The sequence below is a fragment of the Geotrypetes seraphini genome, chromosome 1 (genome assembly GCF_902459505.1).
Source record: "Geotrypetes seraphini chromosome 1, aGeoSer1.1, whole genome shotgun sequence".
NCBI lineage: Eukaryota > Metazoa > Chordata > Amphibia > Gymnophiona > Dermophiidae > Geotrypetes > Geotrypetes seraphini.
Window position 1 is genome coordinate 185,450,789 of NC_047084.1, and position 24,732 is coordinate 185,475,520.

The following is a 24,732-nucleotide window of genomic DNA, read 5'->3' on the forward strand; positions in this document are numbered from 1 at the left end:
TTTTTCACCATGATAAGGTGGTTCTACGTACACATCCAAAATTCTTACCTAAAGTAGTGTCTGATTTCCATATAAATCAATCTATTGTACTACCAGTATATTTTCCTAAGCTGCATTCTCACCCTGGTGAGGCGTCTCTACATACTTTGGACTGTAAACGTGCGTTGGCGTTTTATCTTCAACATACTCAACCTCACAGGACTTCTCCTCAACTTTTCCTTTCTTTTGATCCAAATAGGTTGGGCTGTCCTGTCTTGAAGCGTACCATCTCCAACTGGATGGCTGCTTGCATTTCTTTTTGCTATGCTCAGGCTGGTCTTCCTCTACAAGGTCGAGTGACGGGCCACAAAGTTAGAGCTATGGCGGCTTCTGTTGCTTTCCTCAGATCAACTCCTATTGAGGAAATTTGCAAAGCTGCTACTTGGTCCTTGGTTCACACTTTCACCTCTCATTACTGTCTGGATACTTTATCCAGGAGGGATGGCCATTTTGGCCAATCTGTTTTGCAAAATCTTTTTTCGTAAATTGCCAACTTCCCTCCTCCCTTTTTACTTAGCTTGGAGGTCACCCATGTGTGGGAATATGCTGCCTGCTTGTCCTGGGATAAAGCACAGTTACTTACCGTAACAGGTGTTATCCAGGGACAGCAGGCAGATATTCCCACAACCCACCCACCTCCCCTGGTTGGCTTCTTGGCTTGGTATCTGAACTGAGGATCCTCACAGGAGATGCGCCCCCTAGTTCGGGCGGGAAGGCACGCGCGCATGGGCGATGCAGCACTCGAAAGTTCGAGATCTTCAAGCAAGTTTGCTTTCGAGGGTGTCCGCTGCGGGGCTCCGTTGCTGACGTCACCCATGTGTGGGAATATCTGCCTGCTGTCCCTGGATAACACCTGTTACGGTAAGTAACTGTGCTTTATCCCTGTCCCCGTGGGTTCTGTCCTCATTAACACTGTCATTCTCTACCCACTCACCCAGAGAGCTGGCTTCTACAACCCTGGTGCAAAGTTCACAACCCCAATCGCAAACCCTTATGCTTACCAATGCAACTTCGCTGTCAGGTATTATCAAATTACAAAGTCCCTGCAATGCAGTCTTTCTGCTAGGTGCAGCTACAGAATCTAAGAGCTATTTTCAACCACCCTCTCAGATGCCTTCAAGGTCCCATCACAGTTTTCCTCAAAACGAAACACCAAAAGCTGAACGACATCCTCTCCCTACCATACATCAACCTATTCTAATGCTGACGAGGTTGAACCCAGTGATGACGCACCACAGCAAGTCTCAACCCCAACATGGCACCGCCTCATCCTATCCACCTCAAAGCTCCTCCCGCGCAGCACACTTAGCCCCGTCCATCCCACTGCATCACTTCACACACCTTGACGTGATTCTTCACTTAAGTCGATTCTTGCCTGTACCAGACCGCAAAAATCAGTGACGGCGTACGGAGAACGAAACGCACAAACCCACTCACTAACAATCCCTGCCTTTCAGCTTCTGCCAATGGTTGCCTGACCGAGCCGCACTGTAGCTACGGATTGGTGGGTGGCATTGTCTGTCTGAACAGGGACCAAACTTGTTCACCGGAGGACATGGGAAGCCGTCTGATGTCTCCTAAGGCGGTGCGTTTTGCACTGTTGCTATAGTAACGGCGACAGCTGACCGCTGTAGGGCTAGCCTGAAGAAGGTTTTACACTTACTGGCAGGTTTGAATCTTTGTTTTCTGTGTTTTCTTTTTTAAACCACTGAGGTTGTTGGTTTTTTGCAGTCACAGATTGTACTTTGACAATGAAGATGCTGCAAAAGCCACCAGGGACATTGTGCAGAGCGCTGGCATTTTGGTTTTCAGCATGCTGGGAATTGTAGTGTTATAGCTGAGACTGATGAAGCTTGCACTTAAAGCACTGGTATGCTCTATTACCGTGTTTCCCCGAAAATAAGACATTGTCTTATATTAATTTTGGGCCCAAAAAAGGCACTAGATCTTATTTTTTTTCATTTACAATGATTACCTCTCGCTTCCTCTCCTCCACCCAGTTCTTCCTATTTCCTTTCTCTCCCCCACATGTGCAACATCTTTCCTCTCCTCTCACCCATCCCCTTGTACAATATCTTTCTATCCCATCCCCATGTGCAGCAGAACCCTTGCAGCTTATATCCCTCCCATCCCCCCATGGAACATTTTTTTATTGTATGGACTAATCCATTTTTCAATTAATAGTAATTAACTTTCAGAGGCCAAATCTTTCTTCAAGACAGTACAGTATACTGCTGTTATGGAGTCCTGACCTGAGGAAAGGAGTTTAGTCCAAAAAAATTGCCTTATTTCCATTTCCTATTGATAAACTTAATCAATACAGTTACAATATAACAAAAAAATGTTCTACCTGTTGTCGTTTCTACTTTAATCATCTTCTCTTCGCTCTTCTTTCTATTCAGCGTTTGTCCTCTCTCCCTTCCATGCAATATCTGTCCTCTCTTTGCCCCTTGCCCAGCCTCTGCTCTCTCCCTCTCCACCCCTTTTCCTTTCCATCTCTCCCTCCTTGCTCTGGCACCTCCTTTCCTTCTGGTCAGCCATTTTATGTCTCCTTATTTTTCTTTCCCTCCCCATGCCCTGGCATCTCTCTCCTTTCCTTCCATCTCCCACTCCATTATCTGGCATCTCTTCTCCTTCCTTTCTCTCTCCCTCCTTACTTCCTTTCACCTGGTCTGGCATCTGTCTCCCTCCCCCCATATATCCTGACATATCTCTCTCCCTCCATTGTATGGTATCTCCTTTCCCTCCCATGGTCATGGCATCTCTCTCCTCTCCCTTCCCTGGTCTTCCTTCTCCCTCCTTGTCTCTCCCCCCTCCAATTGGGTGCAGCAGCATTTCTTTTCCTCCTCCCTCCCCCTCAAACTGGATGCAGCAGCAGCATTTCTCTTCCCATCCCCCCCCCCCCACACTGTCGGCAGATTAACTACAGACAGACTAGGGCAAGTTATAAGTTTTCCTCTGTCGCTGACCTATCTCCCATAGGTCAGTGACGGAGGGAAGCTTACAACTTGCTGCTCTTATTTCAAGCCTTCCTTGTTGCCGGGTCCTGCCTTTGCAGAAACAGAAAGTAGGCAGGACCCAGCAGCGAGGAAAGCCCGAAGCAAGCAAGAGCAGCTGACCTATCTCCCGCATGCTCCGGGGCTCTAATGGTACCACTGTCTGTGTCAGCTTCCCTTCTCGACTCTCAATGTGACTAAGTGTGTTTTTCTTAACTAACCCACATCTACAGCCAATATTTGACTGGAATGTTAAACAGTTGTTCCTGTATTTATCTGCAGAATATTCTACAAAAAGTAATGTGAGTATCAAATGAGAAATTTGAAGCTTTCTTGGAACATTGATGTAAAATTAAAGTTTGGTATCTAATAATCTTTGTATATTTCATTTCCATATGACCTTATGAAAAGGAACTGCATCATTCATTTGCCTGAGTAATCAGGCATACAGGTGATGTAATTACGTAGCTCCATTTTAGCTTTTCCCCCCCCAAAGAGGACCTTCTCCTTATCAAAGAAGACCTTCTCTTCCCCCCTCCTCATGTTCCTCCCTTTTTGTCCGATTTTTCTGTTATAGTTGTATTTCACCAAAACTTGCCTTTTGTTTTTATTTCAAGTCCTTAATTTGTCTTGTTGATATGTCCTTGTAAGTCCCCCACTTGTTTTTAACATTGTAAAATGCTTAGAATTTGATAGGCGTTTCAACAAATTTAAATAAAACTCGGAACTAGTGGACAGTATTGAGCATGTAGTTGTTTCCTCGGTTCCCTCATTCAATTTTCCCCCCTTCTCTGCCGAAGTGACATTAGAAATAAATCCCCCCACCCCCTTCTTTTTACAAAGCCACTGGAGGTTTCTACCCAGAGCGCTAAATGTTCTGACACTGCTCCGATGCCCATAGAAATTCTATGAGCATGGGAGCATTTAGCACTCCAGGCTGCAGTAGAAATCTCTACAGCACCTTAGTAAAAAAATTAAAAGGGGGGATTCTCTCCTTTTAAAGAACATTCATGCCTTTAGTTGTATTATGTTTGTTTTGTTTTGTGTGTTTAAAAAAAAAAAAAAAATTATGGATATTTTTTTTCACTTTTCTTGTTCAATGTGTCCCAAGCTATTTTGGGATACTGAACATGAGTGGAGGAGTAGCCTACTGGTTAGAGAACAGGCTAGGAATGGTTGTGACATTTGGAGCATTGAGATAAATTAGTAGGCTTCAAAGACCAGTCTTTGATTTCTTATTCAAAAATTCAGATATTAATTTGTACCACTGAGCGGCCTGATGCCCCAGGAAATCTGTCTGGAAACATAGGACCGCAAACTATACTGATTTAAGATTTTGCCAATCGGGGAACCCCTTCTGAAGGGCTTGCTTCAACTGCAACCACCTATAATTTTGAGACTTAGCAATACCAAATGTTTGTTGCAGTCGTGAAAAGTGAAGCAGCTTTCCATCTGATACTACATCATCCAGAGTATGTATGCCCGCCTTCATCCAATGCTAAAGTCAGGAAATACCAATCAGGAGCTGCTTTCACACGCAGCTCCTGATTGGTAAGGCCTGACTTTAGTGCAGGAAGAGGCGGTCGGAGCATACAGCAAGTGATTTTCTTTCACTCGCCGGCGCTTCGGCTGCTTCTCTCCTGCCTTTCCCACTGCCCTCTCCAGTTTTCCCCACGAAAAACCATATTCGCGGTTTTTCAAGATTCGCGGGGGTTCCTGGAGCGGAATTTCCGGGGAGTACTGTTCATACCCTGACGCATAATATAGGCTTGATGGTACTTATAAAAATTGGGAAAATTTACCCCCACACACACAATTTATTTTTGTAAAGATACTAAAGCAATTCTCACAGCTTTCCCCTGCCAAATAAATTTAGTAAGAATACTATTTAATTTCTTGTAAAAGGACCCTTGAAAATAAACTAGCAACAAACCCTTTTGGTAGCAAACCACAGGCAAAATCATCTTAACTGTTTGAACTCTCCCCCCACCAAGACAGATGTAAGGGGTTCCATTGCTCACACATTTCTGTGACCTTCAGCAATAAAGATCTTTCATTTACTTTCATCGTCTCTTCCAGCGTTTATGAATCCAAATACCTAAATATTTTATACCCTCTTCCTTCCAAAGAAAGGGGAATGAGTCAAATAATCCTTTTGGACAATGTGCATTTAGTGGAAGAATCTCTGACTCCAATTTATTTTATACCCTGAAAATTTCCCAAATCTATATCAATCAAATCTAGTAAATGTGGAATGGTAGTTTCAGAGACTTTATATTCCTGATCTGTATAAGGAATACCCTGTATGGGGTTTCCTGTTTTAAGTTTGAGGCTTGGTACCCAGATGTTTCCTCTTGTTAGGTTTTCTGCCTGGGAGAAGATGCAGACTTGCATAGCAAAAGTCTGCTGCTAGCAGACCAGCCCTCAAGGCCACTTCTCTAACCAGTGTGCTATAATGCCCTTGGGAGTCATCCCCTGAGTAGCTGCTCGCATTCTTGATTTATCAAGAGCTTGAGCACAGGCTGTTTAGCTTCTTCCTGGCTTGGCCGGGATTAATAGTGGGCCAGCTGCGTGGTCCTCACTACATCACGGTGAGAGTTTTTGGGGGTTGAAGCCCAGTCTGACATCAGTCCAACTGGCAGCCTGAAGACCATGTTCTTAGTACAAATTTGTGAGGCAAGCTGAGGCAGGTACCACGAGGCATAGTGAGTAAGGCTATTATAGCCTATGGGGAAAATTGGGTGAGGGTTTCTGGGGCCAGAGCTAGGGTCCTCCTCATCCAAACCCCCTTTACCTGTTTTTGAACTTCGGGGAGGTCTTCCTCTGCCAATTTTTTTAAAGCCTTTATCTGCCCCTAAACCTCTCGGTTTTGCTTAAAATCAATAGGGATGTACCTCTCAGACCAGTCTATCCCTGAATCGTTGCAGATTTGAACTGGATGGTCAGCTGAAGAACATCCATGTAGGACAGGGCATGAGGGCCCAGGACTCTGCTTTCTCTGAGTCCTCCAAGCATGGGGATCCATAGGAGGCTCAATCCCAGGGGGTAGAGGCTCCATCCAGAGCCCTCTGAAGGAAGTTTGGTGAACCCAGATTCATAAATGTTGCAGAGCCCAGGTTGACCTTCAGGGAGTCCTTGCTGGGGTCATCAACTCCCTGTGCAAGGCTTTAGCCCGGATTTTGTGAGCCCAATGTGGAATGCTTATTTAAACTGCTGGTTTTCCCCAGCATCTGCTGCAGTTGTGACAGTGGTGGCTGCACTGGGGATTAGTGAAGGCAAGGACCCAGAGCTGGATCAGGATGTCCAGTCTGACATCGGATATGAGGATGATGGAGGATCTAATTCCATGCCCTCATTGTCTCAGGATGCAGTTTCTCTGGCAGAGTCCAGTTCTCTGCATGAGATCAGTGGACATGAATCGGTGGTGACCCTGGACCAGGGGGAGAATTCTGTGGTGTGGCAGTCATTTAATGCATCGGAGCTCCCCGGAGAAGGGGGCTCTTGTACATTTTTCCCCCGTGGCCCATGCTAGGTTGCATCATTCTTAGGATCACAAGTCATTGGGGCTGGCTGTAGTGACACCCAATTGGCCTCGCAGAGCATGTGGAACTAGTTCATCTACAGAGAGACAAAGGTCTCCTGTTGTCAGTTCAGATAGATCTACTGACTCAGAGCTAGATCTCCATAGAGAATTCAAAACACTTTGGGCTTACGACACGGCTCTTGAGCAGGATACCCTAGTAAGGAAGAGATACTTGGAGATGGTCATTTTCACTTTTCTTAGAGCCAAGAAGTCCTTGATAGTTACGGTCTATTGCAAGACCTGGAATACTTTCTGATAGTGGTATGCTAAGATCAATGTGGAGCCCTTACAAGCCCCGATCTCGGTAGTTCTGGAATTTTTGTAAGAGGGACTTAACTGAGGAAAACCAGAAGGAACACAAAAAACAACAAAAGGAATGTCACCGGGTGGTTAGGGAAGCAAAAAGAGAATACGAGGAGAGACTGGCGAGGGAAGCGGGGAAACTTCAAACCATTCTTCAAGTATGTGAAGGGGAAGCAACCGGCAAGGGAGGAAGTGGGACCTTTGGATGATGGAAATATGAAGGGAGTGGTGAGAGAGGGAAAAGAGGTAGCCGACAGGTTAAACAAGTTCTTCTCGTCTGTCTTCACAAGCGAGGATACATCCAATGTTCCAGAACCCGAGGAAATCATAAGTGGGGGTCAGGATGAAAAGCTAGAGCAAATAGAGGTAAGCCAAGAGGATATCCTCCGACAGATAGACAAATTAAAGAGTGACAAATCGCCAGGCCCAGACGGAATCCACCCAAGGGAACTAAAAGAACTGAGAAATGAAATAGCGATTACACTCCAGCAAATCTATAACCTATCCTTAAAAACTGGGGAGATCCCGGAGGACTAGAAAATAGCGAATGTCACACCTATCTTCAAGAAGGGATCGAGGGGAGACCCGGGAAACTACAGGCCAGTGAGCTTGACCTCGGTTCCGAAAGATGATGGAATCACTGGTCAAGGACAGCATCTGCGAGCACATGGAAAGCAATGGACAGCTGAGGGCGAGCCAGCACGGCTTCAGCAAAGGAAGGTCGGGCCTTACGAACTTACTGCACTTCTTCGAAGGGATAAACAGCCAGATGGACAAAGGGGAATCCATTGACATCATTTACCTTGACTTCCAAAAAGCCTTCGACAAGGTACCCCATGAACTGCTGCTTAAAAAGTTGTGGAACCACGGGGTGGAAGGGGATGTCTACCGATGGATTAAACACTGGTTGGAGGGCAGGAAACAGAGGGTTGGAGTAAAGGGCCAATACTCCGACTGGCAAAGGGTCACGAGCGGAGTTCCGCAGGGGTCTGTATTGGGACCGCTCCTGTTCAATATATTTATAAACGACCTGGAGACGGGGACAAATTATGAGATTATAAAACTTGCAGATGACACCAAACTCTGCAACAGGGTTAGAACCACGGAAGACTGAGGACCTCCAAAGGGACCTAACGAAACTGGAAAAATGGGCAAAAAAGTGGCAAATGAGCTGTAACGTAGAGAAATGCAAGGTCATGCATGTAGGGAAAAAGAACTCGATGTTCAGCTACAAAATGGGGGGGATCATTGCTAGGGGTAAGTAACCTTGAAAGAGACCTGGGTGTGTTGGTGGATACAACACTGAAGGCATCGGCACAATGTGCGGCAGCCTCAAAGAAAGCAAACAGAATGTTGGGTATCATCAAAAAGGGTATCACGACCAGGACGAAGGAAGTCATCATGCCACTGTATCATGCAATGGTGCGCCCCTATCTGGAGTACTGTGTCCAGTACTGGTCACCGTACCTCAAGAAAGACATGGCAATACTTGAGGGAGTCCAGAGAAGAGCAACTAAATTGGTAAGAGGTATGGAAAACCTTTCATACACTGATAGGTTAGATAAGCTGGGGCTTTTCTCCCTGGAAAAGCGGAGACTTAGAGGAGACATGATAGAAACCTTCAAAATCTTGAAAGGCATAGAGAAGGTAGACAGGGACAGATTCTTCAGACTGAGGGGAGGCACAAATACAAGGGGGCACTCGGAGAAATTGAAAGGGGACAGGTTTAAAACAAATGCTAGGAAGTTCTTCTTTACTCGGAGGGTGGTGGACTCATGGAACGCGCTCCCGGAGGCTGTGGTAGGGCAGGGCACGCTACAGGGGTTTAAAGAAGGTTTGGGTAAATACCTACAGGATAAGGGGATTGAGGGGTACAGATAGACATAGAGATAGGTATAGGAAAGACAGGGACACTTAACAGGTCATGGACCTGATGGGCCGCTGCAGGTGTGGGCTGCTGGGCGCGATGGACCTCTGGTCTGATTCGGCGGAGGCAACTTTTATGTTCTTAAGAAGGGCCTGTTGGTTGGATCACTGAAAGTGCAGATAGATTTTTTTTTTCATGTTTCAGAGCTTGGGGGGAGAGAGCATCTCTGGTCTCAGATGTGGCAAGATTCTTTAACAAGTCTCCCAGGTTGCGCCCTGTGGTGTCTACCATTCCCATCTTGAAACTTAAGATGAAGATACTTGGTGTCATATTGGACCAAAAGCTTAGTTACCACGATCAAATAAGTTCACTTGTAAAAACCTGCTTCTATAGGTTAAGGTTGATCAGATCACTATTAACTTTTCTTGATGAATCATCGTTGAATATTCTAATACAGGGATCTCAAAGTCCCTCCTTGAAGGCTGCAATCCAGTTGGGTTTTCAGGATTTCCCCAATGAATATGTATTGAAAGCAGTGCATGCACATTTCATGCATATTCATTGGGAAATCCTGAAAATCTGACTGGATTGCAGCCCTCAAGGAGGAACGAGACCACTGTTCTAATACATATCAAAAATTGACTATTGCAACGCCCTGTACAAGGGATCTACCTTAAATAGCACCAATTCAAACATACATAAAGAAAGAGAGGGTATCAAGAGTGGTTTGATGCTGAACTACTAGTCCTTAAACAGGAACTCAGAAAACTAGAAAGAATATGGCTCAAAAAAGAGGAAGATAAAAGAAACTGGAAACAAAAAATGAAAAAATACAAAACTCTGATAAAAGAAAAATGTTCTAAACACTACGCACAAAAAATAGGAACATCTAAAATAAATAGCAGAGAACTGTTTAAACTGGTGAATAGGCTAACACAGTGTTTTTCAACCTTTTTTGGGCAAATGCACACTTGTTTCATTAAAAAAATCACGAGGCACACCACCATTAGAAAATGTTAAAAAATTTAACTCTGTGCCTATATTGACTATATATAAAGTAATTCTCTTGAATAGGAATCAAATAAACACAAAGAAAGTATTTTATAATTACTTTATTATGAAATATTAAGTAAACAGAATAGTGAAAAATTATAAAATACTTTATTCAGTGCGAAACCTGGGCCTGTTTGGCTGAACACAAAGCTGATATTCTAGCTGGAATCGAAGAAAGACACACACGTAGCTCTTCGTCAACAGCTCTCAGTCTCTCTCTGTATTTGGTTTTTATAGCATACAAAAAGAGACAAATATACCCTCCATCCTTTTTATTAAACCACAATAGCAGTTTTTAGCGCAGGGAGCTGCGCTGAATGCCCAGCGCTGCTCTTGACGCTCATAGGCTCCCTACGCTAAAAACCACTATTGCGGTTTAGTAAAAGGTGACCATATTGTAAAATATAGACAGCAGATATAAATTCAGAACTGTGCATAGTAAGTGAAGGAAAGTTTTCATCTCTGGGAATTTACCCAGTTAACTATTAAGTTATTTGGGCAAATTCCTTTGAAAACTGTGGTAATACTGTCTCCACTTTGCTAAATTTAAAATAAAATCATTTTTCCTACCTTGTCTGGTGATTTCTGGTTGCACTTTCTTCTTCTGACTGTGCATCCAATCTTTCTTCCCTTCTATCAGCCTGTATGCTTTCTCTCCTCCACACCTCATTCCCTCCCCCAACTTTTTCTTCCTCTCTCCCTAACCTTTCTTTCTTTTTTTCTGTTTCTCTTCTTTCCTTCTGTTTCCCTGCCTGCCCCCTTTCTTTCTTTCTCCCTGCCGTTCCCCAAGCCACTGCCGCTGCCATCGGGGAACAGGACCCACCAATGGATAACAGGCCCCAAAGCCGACGCCGACGCATGCTCTCCCTGACGTCAATTCTGCAATCGGAGAGGAAGTTCCGCCCAGCCAGGCAGCAATTGGCTGGCCCAAACTTCCTCTCCGACTGCAAAATTGACGTCGGGGAGAAGAAGACTTATCGGCTCGATAGATTAGATCGCCAAGACAAAGTGAGTCCTGGGTGATCGACTCACTTTGCCTTGGCGAGCTACTGGCGCCCCTGCCTCGGGCCCCCTGTCAGCTCCGGGCCCCTGAATGCAGGACTGGTAGTACTGCCCTGATGGCGGCCCTGCGGCACACCAGGCAACATCTCGCGGCACACTAGTGTGCCGCGGAATAGCGGTTGAAAAACACTGGGCTAACAGACACAACACAGGTTCTGAAAAAGAATAATGAACGCATACCATCGGTCAATACCTTGCCAACTATTTGAACAAAAAAATTTTAGACTTAAGAGCAGCAATACCTAAACCCACACCTGATTTCAAATTCCAATTCAGACCACAGGAAAGGGTGCCCAGAGTGGGGATCATTTTGAGCTCCCTAATTGGCATCAATTCCTCACTTTGTTTAACAAATGCTCCATATCAAACTGCTTGCTAGACAAATGCCCATCTAAGATCATGAAAGTTGCAGTACCTGAGTTTAAAAGGGACTTATTTAACTGGATAACAACCACTCTCATCAGTGGGACATACCATGTGGAAATGGGACACATCCTGATCACACCCATCCCTAAAGACCAAAATAACTCAATTGCACTGAAGTCCAATTACAGACCCATAGCGAGTATCCCCTTATTCACCAAACTACTGGAAGGATTGGTCAACCTAGAACTAGTGAATCACCTAGGCAAATTCAATCTCCTTAGCGAACACCAATCAGCTTTCAGAAAAGGATTCAGCACAGAGACCAGCACAGAGACCAGTCTTAGCTTCAATCCTCAACCACCTATATGGTCTTTTTAGTAAAGATACCAGTGCTCTGATCTTAAAACTAGATTTTAGCAGTGCATTTGACCTAGTGGATCATGAAATAATGCTACATTGCCTAGATGCAATGGGGCTCTCGGGAAGAGTTTGGAACTGGTTTCAGGGGTTTTTAACCAAAAGATCATATCAAGTGGTCTGCGATGGGAAATACTCCAATTTTTGGAAAAACCCTTCGGGAGTACTCAAGGCTCCCCACATCACCCATCTTATTTAATATCTACATTTCATCTTTAGGACACCTATTACAAAAGCTAAACCTAAAATACTACATATATGCTGATATCTCTATTTTAATTTCTCTGAATAACATGACCAACGAAACTTTAAAACACATTTCCCATATCATGACTGAAATTGAACAATGGACTATCAATTTTAAATTGAAATTAAACACAGAAAAGACAAATTTTCTTGGCAAGCCCAAAGGACAAAAATACACCTAAATGGTCACAATCACCCAATATCAAAAACTATAAAAATATTAGGAGTCACTTTAGACACTCACTAGACCATGATCGAACACACGAACTTGGTGGCAAAAAAGTGCTTCTTTGCACTATGGAAATTAAAAACCATCAAATATTTCGACCCTCTATCTTTCAAACTACTGGTACAGGCATTGATTCTATCCACCCTAGACTACTGTAACATTTATGTGGGTATACCTAAAAAAACTGAGAGAAATTAAGAATAGTGCAAAACAGGGCCGTCCGCTTAATATTCGAACTAAAGAAAAGCGAACACATTAGTCCCTACTAGTGCTGCCCAATTCACGATTCGAATCGGTTCACTGATTTCACTTTGGGTGAATCGATTTGAATCGATTTAAATTTTTAAAAAATCAGCTTCCTGATTTGGACCCTCGCCCCCTAAAGCAGGCTGCTCTTGCTGGCCGCTGCCACACCTGTTTTAGAGGGTGAGGAGGGAGGGTCAGTCGGGAAGTGCTGCATCCAGCTTCCCTCCTGGCCTCCCCGAATGACTGCCCCCCCCTCAAAGACTGCGCATCCCCCCGGGAAGGCCTCTGTGTTCCCCCTGGCCTCCCCGAACCGTTTACCTTACAGCTTTAGCCGAAGATCGCAGTTACAGCTCTTTGCACTGCAGTGCTTTGAGCTGTTTCCTCTGCTGCGGTGCAAAGAGCTGTAACCACGATCTTCGGCTGAAGCTGTAAGGTAAACGGTTCGGGGAGGCCAGGGGGACATGGAGGCCTTCCCGGGGGGGGGGGGGGTGCGCAGTCTTTCTGGGGCGGGTCAGGCCTTTAAGTGGGGGACAGGCCAGGGATTGTGGCATAGGCCTTCAGGGGGAGACAGATCTTCAAGGGAAGGGGGTCCCTGGTGTAGAAGTACACTAAGGGAGGGAAGGGGGGTTCAAAGAGATGTGCATATGCCAGACTTTGGGGGGGGGGAAGAAATAATGAGTCTAAAAATAGAGGAGAGGAAGAGAGATGATGGACAATGGTATTTAGGGAGGGAAGGAACAGAAAGGGAGAGAAGTTGGACACAATGGATGGTGTGGAGGGGGGGATAGAGATACTGGATAGGAGGGTAGTTGGGAAAAGAAAGGGAGAGATGGTGGACCCTGGGGTGGTGGGGAAGGAGGGAGAGATGCTGGATGAAAGGGTAGTCAAGAAAAGGTGGATCTGTGGATGGAGATGAAAAAAAAGAAAGATGCCAGACCTCCGGAGGAAGGAAGGGAAATGGAAGGGGAGGACAGAAATGGCAGATGGATGGGAAGAAAGAAGACCCTGGCAAGCAAGTTATCAGAAGACAACCAGAACCTGGGACCAACAAGATTTGAATAATGACCGGACAACAAAACTAGAGATCAGTCAGCTCCTCAAGACAGTTAGCCTGGATTCTCCGGCAGGGTGACTGGAGAAGGCTGCCAAAGTCGGAGCCACTGTGCAAAGACTTACAAATTGGAGCTATAGAGCTGGGTATATGAAGTCTTGGACTGTGGGAGATACTTCGTATATGTTATTGTGCCCAAGAAAGATTCAGACGATTGGCGTCCAATCCTAGATCTCAAGGCCATCAGTGTAGCCTTAATAGTGCCCAAATTCTAGATGGAAACAGTAAGGTTGGTGATCACTTTGGTTGTGCTGGGTGAGTTCTTGGCCTAACTGGATCTGACGGAAGCCTACTTGCAAATTCCTATTTTCCTGGAACACAGGAAATTTCTCAGATTCCATGTTCTGGAGAATCATTTTCAGTTCTTGGTGTTGCCTTTTGGTTTTGCAACTGTGCCTTGCACCTTCACAAAGGTCATAGTAGTGGCAGCAGCATACTTGCAGAAAGCAGGAATTCAAATTCATCCTTTCTTGGATGATTGGCTGATCAGTGCCATCCATGCTGGACTATCACTAAACTGATTTTATTTTCCATTTCGTAATTACAATATGTCAGATTTGAAACGTGTATCCTGCCAGAGCTGGTGTTAGACCACAAACGTGAGCTAGTATTTAACAGAGAGGAAAAGTCTTTCTTTTTTGTTTGTTTATTTTGTTTACACCACAGCACCAGTGTGGTTAGGAGAAGGCAAAGGGGGTGAAGAGGCTATAAAATAAAGGATGTTTGGAAAAAACACCCAATTGGGCAGGAAAATCGAATCGAAAAACCAATTCAGTAGGCTGAATCGAATCAAAATTTTTTTTTCCTGAATCGGGACAGCACTAGTCTCTACTACAAATTGCTACACTGGTTGCCAATGGAGGCACGAATAATATTCAAATTCTCTTGCTTTTGCTTTAAACTGGTGTGGGGAATGGCCACATTTCGAGCTACACATCCCCACGAGGACAACCAGAAATCGCAATCTTTTTGCCTTTCCAAAGATCACTGATTGCAAATACAGGTCCTTTCTGGACAGAACCTTTTAAGTTTCAAGCTAGCAAACGGCAGACCTGGCTAGGCAATTACATTAACAGAGCCAGGTTGACCTACGGTGCATTTTGGAAAGAAATTAAGACAGCTCTGTTCGATAGATTTATCTCCTAGTCAGATACCCCTTTTAAAACTATTAACAACATGTTGATATTGTATTCTGTATTCACTGACTGTTCAGTGACATCCTCGCCTTTTTGTATTCTGGAATTCGCTGGTTGTCCAGCCCTCTTCACTGTAACATGATGATATTGTGTTTCTCACTAATTGTACTCTGTAATCACTGACTGTTCAGTGACATCTTCCCTATTGTATTTTGTAATTCGCTGATTGTCCACATCTCTTCACTGTTAACCGCCTAGAAGTTGCAAGATTGTGATAGTATAGAAAAAATAGTTATTCTTATTATTCAAAGAAATACGTAGACAGCAAAGTTTTCAAAATACCGCAATAAAAATAATTACGAAAAGAAAAAAATTTGATCATGTAACTTTCCTTTTAAAGGAAAAGCATTGGTTACCTGTGAATCACATATAAAATAGCATTACTCACACATAAAATATTAGTAAACTAAGCTCCTGCATTCTTAGAAAGATTTCTAACACCATAAAATCCTTAAGATCTGAAGAAAAATCTTTGCTAGTGGTCCCCTTGTTAAAATTCATTTATTCAAGGAGGGATGTGATCTTTTCTGTTACAGCCCCTCAAATTTGGAATTTGCTCCTGATCAACATAGAGAAGAAAAATTACTCAGCAAGTTTAAAAGCCTCCTAAAAAGTTGGCTTTTTAAGGACGCTTTTAACTGACTTATTTAAATTTTATGATTTTACAATGGACTAGGAATACTGCCAAGTGAAAATTAAGTGGGTAACTTTCCCCAACCTCTTGTTTGATTACCTATCCCTTTTTATTTGTTTTTGAATTGTATTTAAGCCACTTTTTTTTCGCCTCCCTCTTTCAGACGTATTATTTTATTATAATTAGTACTAATTGTCCTGTTTGGTTTTTTATTTATTTATTTTTTTTAACCTAATTTTTAACTAAATGTAAATTGCATTGGATTTGGATTTTGCGATCAAATATATTAAATAAACTTGATAATGTTTTGCAAGGTCTCGGTAGGGTGAGAACTGACAGTAGCCATTCAGGGAGCAGTGGGGGACCAGGCTGGAGTGCTAAAAGCTTGTGCGTTCCTGGGAGGCAGCCATCTAGTGAGGGAGGGGCAGGAGCTCGGAAAGTTCATTCCTGCCATTACACCGCTGGACCACCAGAACTTAAAGGTGCCAGAGGAGGGGGGGGGGCTGCCTCCCACTTAGACTTGCCCTGTACCCAGTCCTGGCCTACCACTAGACCACCAGAGGGGGGAACAGGGCGGGTGGGACAGGGTGCAGAGCCTGGTATATGTTAGTACAATACAGTACCTTGGATTACGAGTATAATCCGTTCCAGGAGCATGCTCGTAATCCAAAATGCTCGTTTATCAAAGCGAGTTTCCCCATAGGAAATAATGGAAACTCGCTTTGATGCATTCCCCCCCTCCCCCCCCGAGAACCGGCATTGCTCCCCTCAAAGGCCCCCCCTGTGATCCGGCCCCCCTGACACGATCCGACCCCCCCCCGACACAATTGGGCACCCCCCCGCCGCTTCTTACCCTCATCTGGGAACTCTAGAAGGTCGGACTCCTCGTCTGCTGGGCCTTGAGCATCTGAGCATGCTCAAAGCCTGCGAGTTCACGTTCAGAACGTGAACTCGCAGGCCTTGAGCATGCTCAGATGCTCAAGGCCCAGCAGACGAGGGCCGATCTTCAAGAGTGCCCAGATGAGGGTAAGAAGCGGTGGGGGGGTCGGATCGTGGCGGGGGGGTGCCCAAACGTGTCGGGGGGGGGGGGGGGATCGGATCGTGGCAGGGGGGTGCTGGTTCGGGGGGGGTGCCGGATCGTAGGTGGGGGGTGCTGGATTGCGGGGGGGGGGGGTGCTCGTAAATCGAGCCATGCTCTGTTTCCGAGGCACCGATTTTGCAAGTGTTTTGCTCATCTTGCAAAACACTCGCAAACCGGTGCACTTGTAAACCGAGGTACCACTGTATTTGGTTCAGCATGTGTGGGGGTTTTTTTTTTTTTTTTTTTTTTTTCTCGTTTCCTCCTCTAAATCTAGGATGTGTTTTATGGTCAGGTGTGTCGTAGTACAAAAAAATATGGTAGTTTTACAAAATGGAGAAGGTTTTGGAATTCCTTAATAATAGTAATTGAGCTGATTAGGGTACTCCTTTTGTGATTCACCCCTTTTATTTCTGATCTTTGCTTTTCTTTACCATTTTTTTCATAATTTTCTGTAGTGTTGTGCAAGGTAATCTTGACCTGACTGACTAATTCTTTAATTGGCAGATGGTGAAACTGGCTGCTTTATGTAACTTGATGTTGAATATGAGCAACAGGCATTTGGAGATGCAGATCTCCCATAGGAATCTTAGAAGCATACATTGCTTCTGAGCAGCAATGCCAAATAAAGGGTTAATATATAATTTCAGTCTTGGGAAACAATGGCAGTTCATATTTTTCACTGACAGTGTATTGTACCAAATGCATTTTCTCACTTTCTCTTTTCTTTATAGGCCTTAAACCAAGTGGTACTATGGGATAAGATTGTCTTGCGAGGAGACCAGTCAAAGCTGTCATTGAAAGATATGAAGTCAAAGTATTTTTTCTTTGATGATGGAAATGGTTTGAAGTAAGCACCTAAATTTACATCTTTGTTTAAAGCATATGTTTCAAACACAAGGTCTGCGAGCCGGATCTGGCCCGTCTGGCTGTTTTATGTGGCCCGCAGTGACTGAGCTGCAGCACAGGATCAGTGTTAGGGGGAAGCAAACAGAGTACCTGCTCTGGGCAGCCCCTAGTGGGTCAGCATGTCCACTCCCTTCTATCCGTGCCGGTCCGACGTCTTTCTCTCCTGGTCTTGCAGACACATCCATTTTTGTTAACAGGTGACTGGCATCAATTCTCAACCACTACGTGCGGTCCCTCTCTGTGCTTTCCTTTTGCCACTGTTCATCCAGGTAGAAACAGGAAGTTGCATCATTAGGGACTGACCGCAGCAGAAGGAAAGCAAAGAAAGAGGCAGCATGTGGCGGTTGAATTTCTGCCAAAGCTAGCGGTCCCCTGCCACAAAAATGAATGCACCTGCAAGACTGAAGGTGAGGACGACGTTGGATCAGCACAGATAGAAAGGGGAGGAAATGCTAGGCCAGGAAGCCCCGTGGACCAGCTTAAGTAGAATGGGGGAGGCTGGAGTGGGAGAGAGTGGAGAACATATGATACCGGAAACAGAAGGGAAAGAGAAAGATAGTGGGCCACGGTGCAGAGCAGGGATGGGAGGGGAGAGAGAGAGTCATAAGACTGCGAGGAGAGAGATAGCATACCTTGGGAAGTTGCGTCAGAGGAGAAGTTTCGGCAGCCACATGCGACTTGAATGCTGGTTCAGGAAGCTGGGAGATGAAACCCCCCCCCCACAAAATCGCCATGGTAAGATGAGGGGAAGGGAGAGAGATGCCCTCAGATGACTTGGAGATGACTTAAGCGATCGGGAGGGAGGATCTCTGGCGATCAGGGGTGGGGGACTGCTGGACCGCGCACTGAAGGGAAGTGGAGAGGGGGAGAGGAACATGTGCTGAAGGGAAATGGAGAAGAGAGAGTGGGGAGAAGACGCTGAAGGGAAATGGGCGAGAGAGTGGGGAGAAGACACTGAAGGGAAATGGGCAAGAGAGATGCCAGACTATGGGGGGAGCGGAGGGAAGAAGATGGGTGCCAGACCAATTGGGGGGGGGTGTGGAGGGAGAGAGAAGGCAGACAATGAATGATATAATTGATTGAGGAGAAGATGAGGAAAGCAGAAACCAGACAACAAAAGGCAGAAGAAAACTTTTTTTTTTTCTTTAGAACAGGCATAGGCAATTCTGTTCCTCGAGAGCCAGAGCCAGGTCAGGTTTTTCAGGATATCCACAATAAATATGCATGAGATAGATTTGCAATCCAATGGAAGCAGTGCATGCAAATCCATCTCATACATATTCATTATGGATATTCTGAAAACCTGACCTGGCTCTGGCTCTCGAGGACCGGAATTCTCTACCCCTGCTTTAGGATAAAGTAGAAACATAGAAAAAAGCAGCAGAAAAGGGCTATAGCCCACCAAGTCTGCCCATTCCAAGTATCCCCTCCCCTGAATTTACTCCCTTAAAGATCCCACTTGAGTATCCCATTTTCTCTTAAAATCCGTCACGCTGCTGGCCTTTATCACCTGGAGTGAGAGTCTGTTCCAATGATCCACTACTCTTTCGGTGAAGAAGTACTTCCTGGAGTCGCCATGAAACTTCCCTCCCCTGATTTTCAGCGGATGCCCTCTGGTGGTCGAGGGTCCCATGAGCCAGAAGATATCATCTTCTGACTCGATGCGTCCCGTGATGTACTTATGTTTCAATCATATCTCCCCGTTCTCTTCTTTCCTCAAGTGAGTACAGCCGCAATTTTTTAAATCTTTCTTCATACGTAAGATCCTTGAGCCCCAAGACCATCCTGGTGGCCGTTCGCTGAACTGACTCGATCCTCAGCACGTCCTTTCGGTAGTGTGGTCTCCAAAACTGAACACAGTACTCCAAGTGAGGCCTCACCATGGCTCTGTACAACGGCATCATAACTTCAGATCTCCTGCTGACGAAACCTCTGCGGATACACCCCATCATTTGTCTTGCCCTGGAGGAAGCCTTCTCCACTTGATTGGCAACCTTCATGTCCTCACTAATGATCACCCCTAGGTTGCGTTCCGCCGTGGTCCTAACCAAGGTCTCACCATTTAGTACATAAGTTCTACGCTGGGTTTCTCTTACCCAGGTGCATTATCTTGCATTTTTTAGCATTGAAGCCTAGCTGCCAAGTAGTTGACCATTGTTCCAGCAACAGTAGGTCGTGTGTCATATTATCAGGTAATAAGCTTTTGCCTACTATGTTGCAAAGTTTGGCGTCATCAGCGAACAGTGATACCCTTCCTCTAAGTCCTTGCGTCATATCTCTTATGAATAAGTTAAATAGAATCGGGCCCAGCACCGAGCCCTGCAGCACTCCACTGATCACGTCCGATGCTTCAGATGGGGTACCGTTCACCACCACCTTCTGAAGTCTACCGCTCAGCCAATCCCCAACCCATGTAGTTAGAGTGTCTCCTAATCCTATCGATTTCAGCTTGTTCATAGAAACATAGAAAAAGACAGCAGAAAAGGGCTATAGCCCACCAAGTCTGCCCATTCCAAATACCCGCCCTCTGGTTTCACTCCCCTAGGGATCCTCTGTGAATATCCCATCTTCTCTTAAAGTCCAACACGCTGTTGGCCTCAATCACCTGCAGTGGGAGTTTGTTCCAATGATCCACCACTCTTTCAGTGAAGAAGTATTTTCTGGAGTCGCTATGGAACTTCCCTCCCCTGATTTTTAGCGGATGCCCCCTGGTGGTCGAGGGTCCCATGAGGTAGAAGATATCTTCTTCCGACTCGATACGGCCCGTGATGTACTTAAATGTTTCAATCATATCACCCCTCTCTCTTCGTTCCTCAAGTGAGTACAGCCTCAGTTTATTCAGTCTTTCTTCATACGTGAGATCCTTGAGCCCCCAGACCATCTTTGTGGCCATTCGCTGACACGACTCGATTCTCTGCACATCCTTCCGGTAGTGTGGTCTCCAGAATTGAACGCAATACTCCAAGTGAGGCCTCACCATGGACCTGTACAGCGGCATCATAACTTCAGGTCTCCTGCTGACAAAACCTCTACGAATACAACCCATCATTTGCCTTGCCTTGGAGGTAGCTTTCTCCACTTGATTTGCAACCTTCATGTCATCACTAATGATCACCCCTAGGTCACGTTCCGTCGTGGTACTGGCCAAGGTCTCACCATTTAGTATGTAAGTTCTGTGCGGGTTTTTCTTACCCAGGTGCATTACCTTACACTTTTTAGCATTGAAGCCTAGTTGCCATGTTGCCGACCACCGTTCAAGCAGTAGTAGATCTTGCGTCATATCAGGTAAAATGTTTTACCTACTATGTTGCAAAGTTTGGCGTCGTCGGCGAACATTGATACCTTTCCTCTAAGTCCTCGGGTAATATCTCTTATGAATGTGCGGCAGAGTTAGGACCAGGGAGGAGTGTGAGGACCTGCAAAGGGACCTGGACAAGCTGGAAGACTGGTCAAACAAATGGCAAATGCGCTTTAACGTGGAAAAATGTAAGGTCATGCATATAGGGAAAAAGAATCCGTTGTTCAACTACAAATTGGGGGGGGCATTGTTGGGAGACAGCGGTCTTGAGAGGGACCTGGGTGTGCTGGTGGATGCATCACTGAAGTCATCTGCACAGTGCGCAGCAGCCTCGAAAAAAGCCAACAGGATGCTGGGCATCATAAAGAGAGGCATAACAACCAGGACGCGGGAAGTCATCATGCCATTGTATCGAGCGATGGTGCGTCCACATCTGGAATACTGCGTTCAATATTGGTCGCCGTACCTCAAGAAGGACATGGCGGTACTTGAGAGAGTCCAAAGGAGAGCAACCAAACTGGTAAGAGGGCTGGAACACTGCCCATACGCCGAGAGGTTGGATAGGCTGGGGCTCTTCTCTCTGGAAAAAAGGAGGCTCAGGGGAGATATGATAGAGACCTTCAAGATCATGAGGGGCATGGAGAGGGTGGATAGGGACAGATTCTTCAGACTGAAGAGGACAACAGGTACGAGGGGGCATTCGGAGAAACTGAAGGGAGATAGGTTCAAAACAAATGCAAGGAAGTTTTTTTTCACCCAAAGGGTCGTGGACACTTGGAATGCGCTACCGGAGGAAGTGATCAGGCAGAGTACGATACAAAGATTCAAACAGGGATTGGACGGATTCCTGAGGGATAAAGGGATCGTGGGATACTGAGAGAGGTGCTGGGATGTATCACAGGTATAGAAAGCTAACCAGGTAATAAATATAGAAACCCAATCAGGTCGTGCATGTGCAAGACTGGAGGGTTAGGACTTCGATGGGAAGCTAGGACTTAAATGGGAAACCAGGGTGGCAAGGGGACCCCCTCTGGGGATTCAGACAGGTCTTGACTTGTTTGGGCCGCCGCGGGAGCGGACTGCTGGGCAGGATGGACCTGTGGTCTGACCCGGCGGAGGCACTGCTTATGTTCTTATGTAATAAGTTGAATAGAATCGGGCCCAAGACCGAGCCCTGCGGCACTCCACTGATCACACCTGACGTTTTGGAAGGGGTACCGTTTACCACCACCCTCTGAAGTCTACCACTCAGCCAATCCTCAACCCATGTAGTTAGAGTGTTCCCTAACCCTATTGATTTCAGTTTGTTCAATAATCTTCGGTGTGGGATGCTATCAAAAGCTTTACTGAAGTCCAAATACACCACATCCATTGATTCTCCGGCATCTAGCTGCCTAGTAACCCAGTCAAAAAAACCAATCGGGTTAGATTGACAGGATCTGCCCTGGGTGAATCCGTGCTGGTGTGAATCACGTAGGTTTTCCTTGTCTAGGATCATGTCAAGATGTCGTTTGATCAGTGTTTCCATGAGCTTGCACACTATAGACGTGAGACTCGCTGGTCTGTAGTTTGCCGTCTCTGTCCTGCATCCCTTTTTGTGGAGTGGGATAACGTTGGCGGTTTTCCAGTCCAAGGGGACTCTTCCTGTGCTTAGGGAGAGATTGGAAAGAACAGATAATGGTTCTGCCAGGACTTCACTCAATTCTCTTAGTACTCTGGGATGTAGGTTGTCTGGTCCCATAGCTTTATCTACTTTGAGTCTTGATAGTTCGTAGTAGACGCAACTGGGTGTAAACTCAATCTTGAAACGGGTCCTTCTGGTTGTCTCCCGTTTGAAGCAGTGGACCAGCTCCCGGTGCTTCACAGGTGAAGACTGAGCAGAAGTATTCATTTAGTAATTCTGCCTTGGCAGAATCTGATTCTACAAGGCTACCGTCCGATTTCTTCAGGCATTCTATCCCGTTTTTGTTTCTTTTCCTGTGACTAATATAGTTGAAGAAGGATTTATCCCCTTTTTTAATGTTCCGTGCTAGATCTTCTTCCATTTGGAGTTTGGCCTCTCTGACTGTATTTTGACAGCTTTAGATCTGTCTAGATAGTCTTCTTTCGCCTCTCGTTTACCTTTATGCTTGTAGGTGATAAATGCTGCTTTATTCTTTTTAACGAGGTCCAAAATTTTTGCACTGAACCATTGGGGTTTTTGTTCCTCCTGTGTTTACTCATTGTTCTTGTGTAGCGGTTTGTTGTTTCGTGTAGGGTGGACTTCAGAGTCGACCACATATCCTCCACATTGTTAGGTAGTGCTTGTTTATGTAACTCCTGACGGACAAAATCTCCCATACGGTCAAAGTCTGTGCCTCTAAAGTTGAGAACCCTAGTTGCCGTGTTTGACCTTGAGAAACCTTTCTTAAGGTTAAGCCATACCATATTATGGTCGCTGGAGGCCAGTGTGTCTCCAACTGAGACATCCGAGACGCTATCTCCGTTGGTGAGTACCAGGTCCAGTATCGTTTGGTCCCTGGTGGGCTCCAACACCATTTGCTTGAGTCGTGCACTCTTTATGGAGTTCAGAATTCTTTTACTGCCACACGTAGTCGCGGAGAGTGTGTTCCAATCTGCATCGGGCATGTTGAAGTCCCCTAACAACACTGTGTCTCCCCGTAGAGTGATGTTCTCTATGTCCTCTATCAGTTCTAAGTCTTTGTCTTCTTGTTGTTTCGGAGGTCTGTATATCACACCAAGGTATAGGCATTTTTCATTTCCTCTGGCCAGATTCACCCAGAGGGATTCCCCAGAGTATCTAACATCTGTAATCCTGGTAGTTTTGATGTTATCCTTAGTGTATAGTGCTACCCCTCCACCTAACTTGCTCTCTCTGTCGCGACGTAGTAGATTGTAGCCTGGTATAGCCATATCCCACACATGCGAGTCTGTGAACCAGGTTTCTGATATTGCTACCACATCTAGGTCAGCGTTTATTATCTCAGTCTCTAATTCTAGAATTTTATTGCCCAAGCTGTGTGCATTAACATACATAGCCTTCCATACCTGTGAAGAGATCCCCTTTTGGGTTAGAGTGACTCCTAAATTATCATTGATATTTCCCTTTAGATTATCATGGATAACATGCGTACCTACCTTAGACCCAGAAGTGTGGGTGTGACTCACCTCCTCAGCATGGTTTCTTACTGCTCTGGGATATAAATAAGTGCCCTCCCCCAACTTACCTAGTTTAAAGCCCTGCGGAGTAGGCGGGCCAGGCGATGTCCGAATACGTTCTTACCTCTCCTGGTTAGGTGTAGTCTCACCGTGGTCTAGGAATCCAAAGTTCATCTCTGTGCACCACATGCGGAGCCATTCGTTAGTCCGTTGGATACGCTCTTCTCTAGCTCTGCCTTTGTTTCTTACTGGGAGGATCGATGAGAAAACCACCTGCGCTCCTATCTGCTTCAGCTTCTTTCCCAGGGCTCCAAAGTCGTCAGGAATGTTCTCCGTGGTACTTCTGGCAGTGTCGTTTGTACCTACATGGATGAGAAACGTGGGAAAATGATCATTGGGCTTTATAAGTTTGTCTAGGCTGGTGGTGACATCCCGGATCCTGGCTCCGGGAAGACAGCAGACCTCTCTTGACTGCAAGTTGGGCCTGCAAATTGGTCCCTCGGTGCCCCTTAGCATGGAGTCCCCAATGACCACCACTCTTCGTTCCTTCCGGAGGGGCTGATCCGTGAGTCCTGGATTTGAGGTTAGGTGCTGAGTATTCTCCTGAGCCCCTTCCGTTATTTCCGTTGTTTCCTCGGTGTTCCCTTCTTGTAGGATTTGAAATCTGTTTCTGAGGGTGAGTTGTGGGGTAGTTGTAGAGTTATCCTGTTGGAGAGAAAAAGAAGAAGAAGAGAGTGAGAATGAGGTGGATTTTCTTTGCTTGCCCGTAGAGGAGGTTACCAGTTGCCAGGGGCCGGCATCTCTAATCATCTCCTGTACTCCAATCATTGATTTTAGGGCTGTAGGTTTGGGGGAGTCAAGGATGGACCTGTCGTGGGTTCGCTCTGTGATGTGAGACAGTTCCAGGATAGCCTCGTCGATGAAGGCCTCGTCATCTCTG

At 45.6% G+C, this 24,732-nt stretch overlaps 1 protein-coding gene across 1 annotated transcript in view; it reads left to right on the forward strand.

The window, feature by feature from the left end:
- SPCS3 (signal peptidase complex subunit 3) overlaps positions 1–24,732 on the forward strand; it is a 55,381-nt gene that overhangs the window by 20,972 nt on the left and 9,677 nt on the right. Inside the window, exons 3-4 of the mRNA XM_033942884.1 lie at positions 3,261–3,337; positions 17,161–17,276. Coding sequence (XP_033798775.1) covers positions 3,261–3,337; positions 17,161–17,276 — 193 coding nt within the window. The remainder of the gene's footprint in view (positions 1–3,260; positions 3,338–17,160; positions 17,277–24,732) is intronic.